This window comes from Melanotaenia boesemani, chromosome 17, assembly GCF_017639745.1.
Source record: "Melanotaenia boesemani isolate fMelBoe1 chromosome 17, fMelBoe1.pri, whole genome shotgun sequence".
Lineage (NCBI taxonomy): Eukaryota > Metazoa > Chordata > Actinopteri > Atheriniformes > Melanotaeniidae > Melanotaenia > Melanotaenia boesemani.
In genome coordinates, this window is record NC_055698.1 from 30,836,206 (window position 1) to 30,849,721 (window position 13,516).

General features: G+C 36.9%; 1 protein-coding gene across 2 annotated transcripts; it reads left to right on the forward strand.

Annotated features, from left to right (window-relative positions):
• The first annotated feature begins 11 nt into the window (after positions 1–11).
• On the forward strand, positions 12–3,925 carry LOC121656592 (C-type lectin domain family 4 member A-like). Of its 2 annotated transcripts, none has more exons than XM_042011668.1 (8): positions 12–102; positions 187–252; positions 784–900; positions 1,088–1,147; positions 2,012–2,122; positions 2,321–2,472; positions 2,586–2,710; positions 2,793–3,925. In XM_042011668.1, exons 1-8 carry the CDS (start codon positions 45–47, stop codon positions 2,974–2,976), a joined length of 873 nt encoding a protein of 290 aa, XP_041867602.1. In that variant the 5' UTR covers positions 12–44; the 3' UTR covers positions 2,977–3,925. The 2 variants fall into 2 exon arrangements, with proteins under 2 accessions (XP_041867602.1, XP_041867603.1); XM_042011669.1 differs by having other exon boundaries at positions 2,015–2,122.
• The last annotated feature ends 9,591 nt before the right edge of the window (positions 3,926–13,516 follow it).

A 13,516-nucleotide genomic window follows, 5' to 3' on the forward strand; every position in this document is an offset into this window, starting at 1 on the left:
CTGTAGTTCCCTTTCAGACTCACTGATGATCACACAGCAGCAAAATGCCTGAAGCTGATGTAACGTACGCTGATGTTCAGTTCAAAAGACCAAAGACCAATGGTGAGCCAGCCTAGCTGTCTGTCTGTCTGAAGAGATTTTCAGTGGCAAAATCTAAGTTTTATCTGTGGATGTTCAATGTTTCAGATCCGTTTCTATCATCGGATGACACCACGTACTCTGAAATCAAGACGCAGAGATCAGAGCTACCAGGTTGGTGACCAGCAGCAGAAACAGGAAGATGAAGCTGATGTTTTTACTTTAATTCCTCAGTAATGATCAGAATTATTCAGCTATTCAGGATTTTCTGCCTGAGGACTGAAGAACCAGAAATACTAAATATTAAAGTAACAATTTGGTTCTATGTATTCAAACAATGATAAAACTAAACTTTTTACATTTAAATAAAAAGCAGGCTCAATTATTTATTTATTATCTCTCTATATTCGTTGCTCTTTTGAAATGCTTTAATAAAAGTAATTAAAACGAGGAAGTTTATTTCTAGAAGAAAAAATAATGACAGTGTGTGAAATCTCATTTCCTCTTCTTGTACGTTGACGATCTCTTTGCTGGTTGAATGTTTATCTTTTCTAACAGGATGTTAGAGTCGCAGCAGATTGACCTTCACCTACATTTTTACATGTTTTCATCATTATGTGGATGAAATAAAACCACTGTGTAAAAATATATGCAAATGAAGATCTTTTACAGTGTTTGTTTTTAACTAAATAAATAAATTCACAGGTTGCAGCCAGCAACAGGTCGGGTCAAACAGGAAGCGTCATGTGACCTCACAGCGCGCGGCGCTGCTGGTTCTCAGCCTTCTTCTGGTCGCTGCCATCATCGCTCTCGGATTCACTAGTGAGTTTATTAATACACACTGCCTTAATAAGTAGGAAGTGATAGAAATAAGGTGAAGAAAAAAGTAATGAAATAGTTTTATTTTTTTCAAAGTTGCTGATAAATAAAATAAAATTCTGAAAATCTTTGTTAAACAGAAAATGTTGCTGACTTTGTATTTTTCTGCCTTGCCTCATTGTAAACTCAGTATTTAACAACGTGGGAACCAAGAGAAACGTCACCAAGTCTGAATATGAACAACTTAAAGGTGAGCATGTTCTTTAGATGTGACTGGTTAATTAAAGAGAAGCTAAAATAAATTTAGATTGTTTTAAGTCTCAGAGTTTGTTCATATTCTCCACATGTTTAAACAGTGCAGAAGATTTTGGTTCAGGGCCTAAAAGAATCAAGTCAGAGTCGAATCTTTTGATCCTCACAGTGAAGTGCTTCCTTCATAAAGCAGCATCTTGATTTTAAGAGTTTAATATTTAGTAATGAGTTATTTTCACTGTAAAATCTTCAACATTGAGCCTTTGCAGGCAGTTGACCCACAATGAAAGACTTCATATCAGGTGTGTTGCAGCAGGGAAACATTTAAAACAGAGATCAACTACTCCAGAGCTTTTGGGCCGGTGTCCTACAGGTTTTAGATGCTTTTTTGCTGCATCACAGCTGATTTTGTGGAGTTCTGCACAAACGTATTGATGATCCATTTATTTGAGTCGGGTGTGTTGCAGCAGGGAAACATCTAAAACCTGCAGGACCTGGTCCAGGAGGTCTGGAGTTGCTGATTCCTGCTTAAATAATCAAAGACTGTCAGGATGCTGCCACTGTGTGGAGAACTGAAAAACAGTCAAATCCAGTAAAATTCTAATAATAGAGCACTTTTCATACCAAAAGTAGCACAAAGTGTTTTACATAAAACATTAAAAACAAGTCTTTACACACCCGAGTATATAACAGGTGAGACTGTCGAGGTTAGAAACTGTCCACAAGACGACTGATGTTGGTCTGTTTTCTGTCATTTCTCATGTTTCTGCTCAATATCTCAGAAAATGTTTTTCTATTGAGGTTCTGAAAGAAAAAATACTGATGGAAGTTTTAACTCTTTTTAACCATCTTTTAAAAACAGAAGTAAAAACAGGAAGCTCAGATCAGACAAAATCTCCACCACCTTCTTCCTGTCCACCGCCTCCAACATGTCCTCTTCCTTCTACATGTCCACCACCTGGACTAAACCTCAGTGAGTTCTGGATGTAGTTTTTCTACCATGTGTTTCCTGTGATGATGATTAAAGGAACATTGATGGACGGACAGATTCAGGAAGTTAGATTGTAACTGCAGGACAGAAGACGCCTCCTGCTGCCTCCAAATCACACAAACATGAACAGAGATTTCTTCCACCTGACTCACTCAAGTCTTTGCTGTTATCTGTTTAAAGATGAGAAATGTCTGAAGTGTGAAGCAGGCTGGGAGCTTCATGGAGAAAAGTGTTATTATTTCAACACCACTAAATCATCCTGGAAGGACAGCAGAGATGGATGTAAACTTAACGGAGGAGACCTGGTGAAGATAGACAGCAGGGAGGAGCAGGTATGAAACACTGCTGCAGCTTCATCTTCTCACTTATTTCATCTCATCCTCGTGTTTCTTCATCTCAGCACAAAAAATCTCACAGAATCGTTTTCATCAACTTTCCTGTTCAGAAATTCCTGGAGGCAAGACTGAGAGAGAAAATGGAGAAAGCTGAGGACAAGTTCTGGATCGGACTGACAGACTCAGAGGAAGAAGGAAGATGGTTGTGGGTGGACGGATCGTCTCTGGACACATGGTTTGTTCTGACAACATTTTGGTCCATTTCCAGAATCAAAGTCACTTTATTGAACCTGTTCTTTCTGTTCTTCATCTCTTAGTTTGCAGTTTTGGCACAGCAATGACCCGGATGACTGGAAAGGTGATAATGGGGAAAATGCTGATGGAGAGGACTGTGCGAGGATGGGGGAGAAAGGAGGAGCTGCTGATCTGAAATATTGGTTTGATAAATCCTGCAACGTCCCTCATAAAAGTATTTGTGAGAAAGCAGCAGAAAATAGATGAATTTAATCTGTAAGAGGTTAAAGTTTCAGCTTGTAAAACAATCTCAGTTCAGGATCCAGAAGCTGCAGCGATGCTGTTTTTATAAATCTAAACATTTAATTTTCCTTCCAGACATGTTGAAACAAACATAAAATACTCTCATTTCATTCTTTGACTTCTTTATTTTCTTATTATTACAACAGCAGGATCAACAGTGAAATATATGAAACTATTTTTAACCATAAAATGTTTGTTCTCTGCTTTTTTCTATAATAATATTTGTGTACATTTAAGAAAATGATTTATTAGTTTTGTGAGATGTTTCAGAAAAGTGACATTTATTTCCTGCTGCAGCTTTTGTTGTTACTGAAACTAAAAGTTTGTTTTCTTTTTCGTAGACAGATAAAAAACAAAAAACATGAACAGAAAAAAGCAGAAACGAGACAAAATAAAATTAACTAGAAGAACGCGACTCATGTTTCTTTCATGATTATTTTAAACACATGAAAATAAAACCTAACAACATTTTTTAGGCCAATCAGATTTCATGTGTTTGTGATGAGCATTATTTTTTCTGTCCCATTTAAATGTGGTCTAAAAGTAACGTGATATAACAGGAGTTCCTTGGTTTCCACTTCTGGAGGACTCTTGTCTTAACAACAGGTAGAGAAATAATAAATCATTTATTTTTACTGGAATGGGGTGTGTAACTGGGCGATAAGAAGAAGACAGAGTGGTCCTGATGCTGAGCAGCTCAGGATGGTGCAGAGTCTAAAGTGCACTGTGAACACATATTTGTGTTATTCAGTCCCATTTTAACATTCTGCTTTCATTGATGCAAGTTCAGTGAATAACTTTGTACTGTATAGGCTGTAAGATGGTGTTGGTTGTCATGGAGATGGTAGGCTGACAGAGCTGTTTCCAGAATTTAGGGTTGGGGGAAAAGATCCAGGTTATTTTCACACTTGGCTGTTGGGAGTGTTGTTGTGTAATTCAAGCTGGAAATAAATTTCTATAATTTGGAGATTATCTGTTTGTGATTATTGGTTTGAACGAGTTTTTCATGGTTATAATGTGTCATTGATGAGGCAGATTTCTTTCTTCTAAATTTAATTTATTGATATTAAACTGTTTCCTCTAAACACGTGTGTGAAATGGTATAAAATGATTATTTACTAATAAATTAAATTTTGTAGAAAAGTAAAAAGGTTTGTATTGTAGGTTTTAAGTGGATCAAACTTCTTCAATGCTAGTCATGATGTAGTGATTTGGTTTGTTTTCCACCAGGTTGTCGGAGTCGTTGAGAGAGTAATGAGTTTACAGATGTTTGATTTATTGATCAACTGAGGGAAAAGTCTGTAACAGATGTTTCTGCATTGACAGTGGGGTAGGTGACGTTACCCCTGGCTCAGTGTCAGGGGTAATTGTGGTTGTGGATCAATTTGACTAAATACTGTAGCTGATTTGCAAGAAGGTAAAATGGAGAAATTTGGTGCCTGGAGTTCACCGTGTGATTTCTTGTTTTGTATCATAGAAAATGATGTTTTGCTTTTATTCCCTTTATGTTATAAATATTTTCATACATTAAATGGATAAAAATACACTTAAGGACCACAGATACAATAGAGTAAAAAAAAAAAATACTAAAAGAAATGAAGAAGACACTGATTGTTCTAAACACATGAAAATGAAATCAAACGTTATTTAAACTGAATCAAAACAAACCAACTCATCATCAGTGACCTCAGAATTAAAGACCATAAATCACCAGTTTAATCTCAAATAACATGAAGAACTAGACTTGATGAAGTCTCCTCCTCACCCTCTAAATACAACAGGAACTTTATTCAACACAAAGCTGTGAACCATGAAGACTAAAGAGGAGCGAGGACACGTTCATGGTGAGTCCTGATGCTTTTCTGTAACCAAACTAAGAAAATCTGAGGGGACAACATGAGGTTTATCTCTACAGTGAAACACTACAGACATAAACATAAACATGAAGGTGTATTAAAGGTGAACTGTGCTCTTAAATAAAATAACAATATTTACAATTTACCTTTCTGACCCTAAACTTTCTAAATAATTCAGGTGAAAGGTTTAAACCAGACTCACCTTCTTGTGATCCGTAGGGAAGGATCCACAATCCACTTGGGAGCAGGTCGGTGGTTTGATGCTCAACACTGAGTGTCGGTCAGGACACAAACTGTTTTCTAATAGTTTTCTGTCTCCTTTATTGTTCGTGAAGAGACATTAATGATGGACATGGGTTGGTATAGATGGGTGAGTGTCTGTCTGCTCCTACAGAGCAACAATAACAGGAAAATCATGTTTATTAACTGACTGGAGTGACATATTTTCTGTTTACATTAATATCTGCAAACACAAGTAGAGTTGAGCAGAAACACAAATCAACAATATCATTTAAAGTCATATTTATAGCAAATCTCTTCCTGAATAATAACAATTTAACTGGTGAGTTTAATAAAAGTACCAACAGTGACACCTGCTGGACTAAATGCGCCATGACAGTTTGGTTATACAGCAATTAACTCCGTTCACAGGGAGAATTACTCCAGATTACACCAATAAACCAGTGATTAACCAGTATAAACAGACCAAACTAGTACTTACAGACACGTTAAAGCTAATGAATGATTAACAGGGATAGACCAAGGAAATAAACACGTAGCAGCAGATGAATCAGTTTATACTAAGCTAGCATGAAGAGATATGATGATTAGCACGGTGGCTAACCTCAGACTTATTCATGTTAGTGGTGGAGATGATGTTCTACATAAAGGTACATAAACAACTTAAAAGTTTAAAGCTTGGGAAGTTTTATAGTACAACTTGTTGCAAATATTTTATAAGCATTCTCATTCATTTACTCATTTACATTTTATCCTTAGATTTTAGTAACATTCATTAGGCTCTGCTTTTAATTAATAGAGCTACATTATATAGTGGTGCTGAGGTGAAAACAGCTTAATTATTATTATTCCTTCGCAGCTTACAGATAATGCATTCACAAACAGGACACAAACTCATACAGGGTTACTGAGTTCAATACTGAGTAAATAACAGGGACCTTGAAAATGTTCTGGATGTCCAGGAGGAAGTGGTTGTAAATATTGTCGTATCTCCTTACTTATCTATTCCCTTCAAGCAGAACGGAATTCACAGTAACTCAGAAAATTATTAAAGAGCAGCCTTTGTGTGAATATTGTGGGAATGAAGGAAGGGAGTCAGTAGAAAGGCAGAAAAAGATAGCGAAGCAGAGCATAGCATCTTCTTTCCTTTCAGCTCTGACGTACCCCAAAAGGAGGACCTGGAAGAATCAAATTCCCGGAAGAAGGAGGGACCACCTTGCAAAATACACATTCACATGAATGCGCACCACATGCACGCACATAGCCACAATGCATTGTATCAGTATAAATGAGGAGGATAACTTAGGTAGGCGGGTCTTTTGGCTAAACCGAAGGGTCCCGACACTTCATGTATTAGTGGACCAGAAGCTAAGCTAACAGGCCTCCTCTGACAGAGATATGTATTATTTTCTTACCTTACTGGCTTAACAAAGAATTGTCAATTCTACTCAATCTCTGTTGTTTTTTGCCTTCTTTTAAAAATGTGGATTTTTGAACACTCTTCCTTCTGATGATTTATTTACAGGTGGTGAACAAATATTTTAAAGCCAACAAATAATATTTTAAAACTTCAAACTTAAGAAAAAAATGGTAAATTTATTTTTAGTTTAGTCTGTGGAAACACTCAAAGTTTCCTTTAGGAGATTAAAATAAACATAAAATCCTTTGATCAGCATTTTGTGTCTGACTTGTTTTATAAATTTCCAAATGTGCTATAACTGCAGAATCACTGCTGATACATATTAAACTATTTTCTACCATAAGATGTTATTTTTAAGTTATAAATATTCAGGTACAGTTAAACATTTACTGATGCTTTGAGAACTTTTAAAGAAGTTGTGATGTTTATTTCCTGACGCACCATTTATTGCAACAATACAAAGGCTCAGTGTATTTAAAAAAAGTAAATTTTAATAAAAAATTTAAAGATAAATGTCCAAAAAACAAGAGGCAACACACCACAATCCATCTTTATGTCATACATTTAGGAAATGATTCAGTGGTGGTTTGGCAAGTTTCACACACCTGATATTTATACACTGCTGCATCATTTGTTGTAAATAAAGTTAAATCACAATGTTCAAGAAACAAACATTTTAAAAGCAAAACAGATATAAAACATGGACAAAAAGGGTTCAGAGAGGAAAACATAAAAACAGGAGAAAAAGAAATGAACCAGAGGAGGGCAGCACATCCACATTTGTGTTTCCATTAGGAAGTTGGTTTGAAACAAAGCTGTGAAACATGAATGTGTTGCACAGAATTTCTTCCTGAAGAGACTAAAGAGGAGCAAGAACACGTTTATGGTGAGTCCTGATGCTTTTCACTCAAACACTAAAAGAAAATCTGAGGCGACAACATGAGGTAGAAGATCATTTTCTGATCCTAAACTAGCAAAAAAATTCATGTAAAACATTTAAACCAGACTCAGCTTCTTGATCAGTTATCATCCTGTGCGTCAAATGCTTTGGATTTTATTTGTTTACCTTCCAGCTGCAGAAATGTACCAATGAAATGAAAAATTTGAGGTGAGGTTTATAAAAAGGTTTAAGCTAAAATAGACCTGGTAAAATGTGTGTGTTGCAGACGGCTGGACCGACTCTGAAGCATCAGCATGATGAATCGTCCACAGAGCTACACAGAAGGTAAGAACGGTAATGTGGTGGTAAATCAGCAGGAAGGTGAAGAAGAAGCTGCAGTCTGGTCTGAGAGCAGTAGGGGTTGTCGCAGCAGTAGTGGTCTGGTCCAGACCATGGTCCGGACCACTGTAATGAGTGGTCCCTGCTACTAGGGGGTACTACATCAGTGGTCCGGACCACTGTAATGAGTGGTCCTTGTCACTATGGGACGACTAGATGAGTGGTCCTTACTGTGGTCCTTAGTCTCATCACCACAGATGTACTCAATAGATTTTGATTCGGTGGAATATTTATTATGCCTTAACCACACATGGATTACTCAGCTTTTTAAAAAAGAATGACCATATATTTCTTTTTAGATGGTACCATTTGCATTCTTTAATATACTTATGGAACTAATTGGCTTTAATTTAGGCCTATTATTTATTATGATGTTATTTTGTTTTAGTCATAGCAGTTTAGTCACCTGTTGTTTTTAATGGATAAACTACGTGTTCTTTCTGCCATTTGTGGGTGATGAAATGAAGGTGTGCAGGCACATTACTCACTGTATGTTATAAATGGACCTAAACTAAATCAATGCTCCCTGCCATGGATCACCACTATGGTGGTCTGTTTACAATGCTGTTTATTAGTCACCTGACATTTTTGTGAATAATATTTATTTAAAGAATAACTTAAACATCATTCTATTAATTCCTACAACTGCACAACACTTCAGCATTTCCTCCTGGAGCTATTATTATTGTCATGCTGCTACTTATCTTGTAAATAGAGTTTACTAGTTTGGTTTAAGAGTTTATGTCCTCCCTACATGTCACCACCACCCTGACTCCTACCTGCATTATAAAATGTAGTGAATTTTAAAGGTTTCCAACCATTTCCTGGGGGTACTCATTACTCACAGCCCTAACATACACTGATCTGACTCTACACCGAGCATTTGCCCTAAAAAGCAGACACATACACCATAACAGTTTTTTACACAAAACGTTCTTTAATATATTTATGCATCCAGCGCTGTTCCGAGGATTTTTTCTGCCTGGTACCTGGTTATCCCCTCAAATGTCATGAGGATGTCGATTGTGACCTGTTTATTTTTGAGAAAAAGATTTTAAAGATTGAGGTACCTTGATAAATACTTAAAGATGCAAACATAAAAATGGTACCAATATATGTTGTGATTAGAGAAAGATTAAATACATTTGTACTAAAAAAAAACCTACTAAACCTTACTAAAATAAGGCCTACCTCTGGAACCATGACATCAATGATGTAATCCACAATCCTCAGATCATTGTAGTCCAACTTTAACGTGGTTTTGATTCTGTCAATTAGCTCTTCCATCTACAAGATAAAGACAAAAGCTCTTTGGTACACACTGCAGCAGTTACAGTCTTCACACTGGTCTGGAAAAATTACCACCTACATTATAATTTCATACTTACATGTTTTTTTCTAAAAGCTGATGGCCTGCCATTCAGAATTTGCTTTAGTGTGAGGTTCTGCCCAGGATTCTCCCACAAAAACATTCTCTGAGACTTTCTCTTCCCACTGTCCAACAGGTCTTTCAGAGTCTGTACATTAAGAAAAAGATGTTTGAAACTGCAACCTAATTTACCAAATGTCCAAACTGACCTGCCCTGTCATAGGCTGCTGCAAAATAAAGTGAGGGCTCTAGGGTGCTTCTTAAATCTCTTGACCTCAATATTATTCAGCAATATACAAAGAAGATCTCCAATATTTCAGTTTTGGTAGATATATGAAGATATTTCTTCTTTCTAGGGGGAGAAGCTTTTTGTGAATGAGAATATAGTGTCTGATCTTTAACTGCCATCATTCAAACTGTTATTACTGTTAAAGGGGAAATACGCTGTACTAGAAGCAAGGATATGTAAACTTGACCAGGGCCATTTGACTTGTTTCTGTTTTCACTATATGTAAAAGAGTAAAGATAATAAGATGATAATAAATGGGTTCATCAGACCAATAACCATGCATCATTTTTTCCTACCATCATTCAGAGTCTCTGTGAATGACCTGCAGGGTGTGTTAACTGTAAAAACTAAATGCATAAATGTTACAGACCTTGATTCGCTCCTCTGAGATCAGGCCTTGGACTCCATCTTTGTGCAGGCAGTTCAGAGTACTGCAAAGTGATATATGTAAAAAAAAAAACAGAATATAAGCCCAATGGTAAAAGGTCTGTACTTACATATATATACATATATATATATATATATATATATATACACACATAAAGTACGTCACATTCACCTATTCACACAAACATTCACGCACTGATGGTGGAAGCTGCCATGCAAGGTGCTCAACTACAACCCATCAGGAGCAATTGAGGGTTCGGTGTCTGGCTCAGGGACACCTCGACATGGACTCTCCGGGCCGAGATCGAGCCGGTGAACCCTTGGGTTACAGGACAACCACTATACCCACTGAGCCATGCCGCCCCCCTAATATCTGAAGATAGAGTTACAGGTCGACCTTCAAATTGACAAAATATTTGCATGCAAATTATAGATTTGTTCCCACCTTGAACATATGTAAGGCTCATCCAGGTCACAGCCACATGTAAAAGTGTCAGCAGGTGCTGATAGGTCACACGTGGCACATTCAACATGAAGCCAGCCATTACATGACTCACACTTTATCCAGTTTTCTTTGTCTGTGTGTGGATACAACCTCTTGAAATATAGACAAACGTGAATGACACACTGGGATCGCCTTTGTTGTCGTGTCTGGACACTCACAAGGCTGATGTTCAAGTTACAAATGCATTCCTACAAACAAAGTATTATTCATGCTATCAAAGTATTCTTCCTTTATTTGCAATTAGAATAAACTTTGAACTAATCATGAGCATGTTGTTTTCAAGCTGAGGAAATCCAGCCTCACCAAGATCGTATACTCCCCTTTAATAATACTGCACTGAGCAATTTCTCAAACAATACTTCTTCTATTTGTTCTGTATATTCTAACTGTAGTGGTAAACATCACAATAGAAAATAAACTGACAGCTTGCATACATTTATAAGAGTGTTGAAACTTATACATTCAAAATGGTTTTTGCAAGACAAATTATAAATGTATGGTAATTTTCTTCCTTTCTATCCTATATTATTATGTTACCCCAACATGAAATGACAAGTAACAACACATCTAAAACTTTAAAAAAGGCAGAGCTGCTAATGTATAGGTTACTTTTTCTGTCCCTTTCCGCTGGAGTCATAGAAAACGCAGCCATGAATGACCTCCGCCATGCAATTTTCACGCACTTTTTGTCCCTGTTTGAAAATGGAAAAATACTTTGTCACAGTTATATAACCCACAACATATTTCTATTAACTGGCCCGCCCTAAATTCAGGTGAATCCTACTTGTAAGCGAAACGTAGTTACTTTTAATAGGTCAATGAGTAATTGAATTAAAGTAAGTCACATTTTTTATTTGTTTAACCTTTGGAACCACATCAGCCATCAGGGAGGTTGCATGATACACTCTGAGCTGGCCCAGCTGAATCTGGTTCAGGGCTTCAGTCTTCATTTGCAGTCCCCTGATGTATAGGTCTGCTGCCTGGCAACAACAATGTTTTTATTTATTTTTTTATTGGAGGACCGTCTATGTCATTCCAAATTAATTTGCAATAACATGTCTATGAAATAAGCAAAACTTACTGTGCAGACAAACACGCCACAGTTAACACTGTCCTCCTGCCTCCACTGGTTTGGGAAGGTCACCGTCCATTCTTTGAGTTTCCATATTTTCTCAAATGCTTGACTTGAAATAGAAACAATTGCAAATTATGAAATGATGATATACCATTAGCATCTATCTGTTTGCAATCTGTGGTCCTTCCCATTTGCCATTTAGAGGTGCCAATATTATTAAGATTATCAAGCAATACCTGAGTATATCCATGTCCTGTGGAGAAATGACCATGTGGTGCCTCGTGGAATCGTACACCATGATTTCTTTTGTGAGGCCATTCAAAACCTGCAAAAGAGGTTTTTATTGTTCATACTTGTTTATGTACTGGAGATATGACTATGCTTTCTGGAGCACCCTTCTATTGTCCCTGAAATTTAAATAATAACTACATAATAGAAAGTTATAATCATTCACCGGCTGCCAAATACTAAAAGAAAACTCATAACATTTTAGTAAAAACAAGTACTCACCCAAAGAATGAAATGATTCCCTGTCTCTGGAGTCGAGTGTCCAACCACACGAGGAAATAGGACAGAAGAATTCTGGTTTATTTCCTTGTTAAAAAAACAAAAAGCTTTATTAGATTTGCTTATATATAGCAAAGAAATTATTTTAGTTACTAATTACAGTTGTTTTTCCACAAACAGTTTTACACAAATAAGTTTACCACGGTACCATTTAAATAAAACTTTCAAAACACAAAGTTTGTATTTATTGTTTACAAAATATATTATATAACTAGCAGCACAGAGAGATGTTTGGACTTTGCTCAGACAAACTCACCTGGATGCATTTTAAATGTGTGTTGATGGATTCTGCATTTATCCAATTTCTCTACCAGGCAATGAAATGAAATGTTTGCAAAGCAAACGTCTGTAGATTCATAACATGTCATTTTGATGTAGGTGAATTGTCTCTACATATTATTTAATGAAGTAAATTTTATTCAAATTTGTCTTACATTGTCCATTTTCCTGGCCAACTGGACAATTCTGGCATTCACCACCTGGAACAGAGGGATGTGTTTGGCAATTATACAGTAGTAGCGGTTTAAAAGTTCCCATCCAAGCTGAAAGCCAGCCGAATACCTGCCGGCTTCCAGCCCAGTTCCATTCCAGTTCCAGCCAGCTGCCTTCCGACTTCCAGCCGCCAGAGAGGCCCCCTCCTTCTCCTGGGAGTGTCGATGTTTTAATCAAACTCCACCCATTCCTTGTAATATAGGGTAGACCCAGAAGATGGCGCTTCTCTCACAGACTTCTCATCGCCTGTAGTCTGTCAGATTTTATCTGAATTTACACTGACCGGCAGAGGCGCCACTCAAAGCACCTTCTGATGGCCAGTCACAATTCATAAAAATGCATAAAACTTAATACATAATCATCGTTTGACGTGGAATGTGAAATTGTAACATGCTTGTGCGCTGGCAATTGTTTTATTCAGAAATGAATGCTAGTAGGTTAATAAAACCTTTCAAATACTGGATCACAATTTATTCATTGTAAATCTCCATTTAAAAATGAACAATTTCAGGTGATGAAAAATACTGCTGGAGTGTAATAAACCTTTTTCATAAACTATGACGCCGCTGTCAGCTGCAAGGAGATCAAATCAGACAGACAGCAGTGCGGCTCATCTTTTACGCTGGAAATTTGCGCAGCAGAGTTTTCTACCGCCGGATTTGTAGTCCAGGAACGGAGAACACAGCTGATGCCAGGAAAGGTGGATTACATTTTGTTAAAGCACAGCAATCTCCGAGTAGCCTATTATAAATACCCTCTCAGTGGCAAAATAAAACACACTGGTCTGGTTTAGTCTTCACTCTGAAATGGTTCAGTCAGAGGAATATAAAGCTGTTTTAAAAAATGTTGAGCAAGCTTAAAATAAACATTCATAGGCTATCTATGTGTTTTAGATTAACACAATGATAAAAACAACAATAGGCTATAATAATGGAAAAGAAGCGGTGCAGCATGGCAATGATGCGTTAATGGCTCGGGTCGCGGGTTAAACATCAGTCTGGTTCGGATTTAAATGGAATAAATAC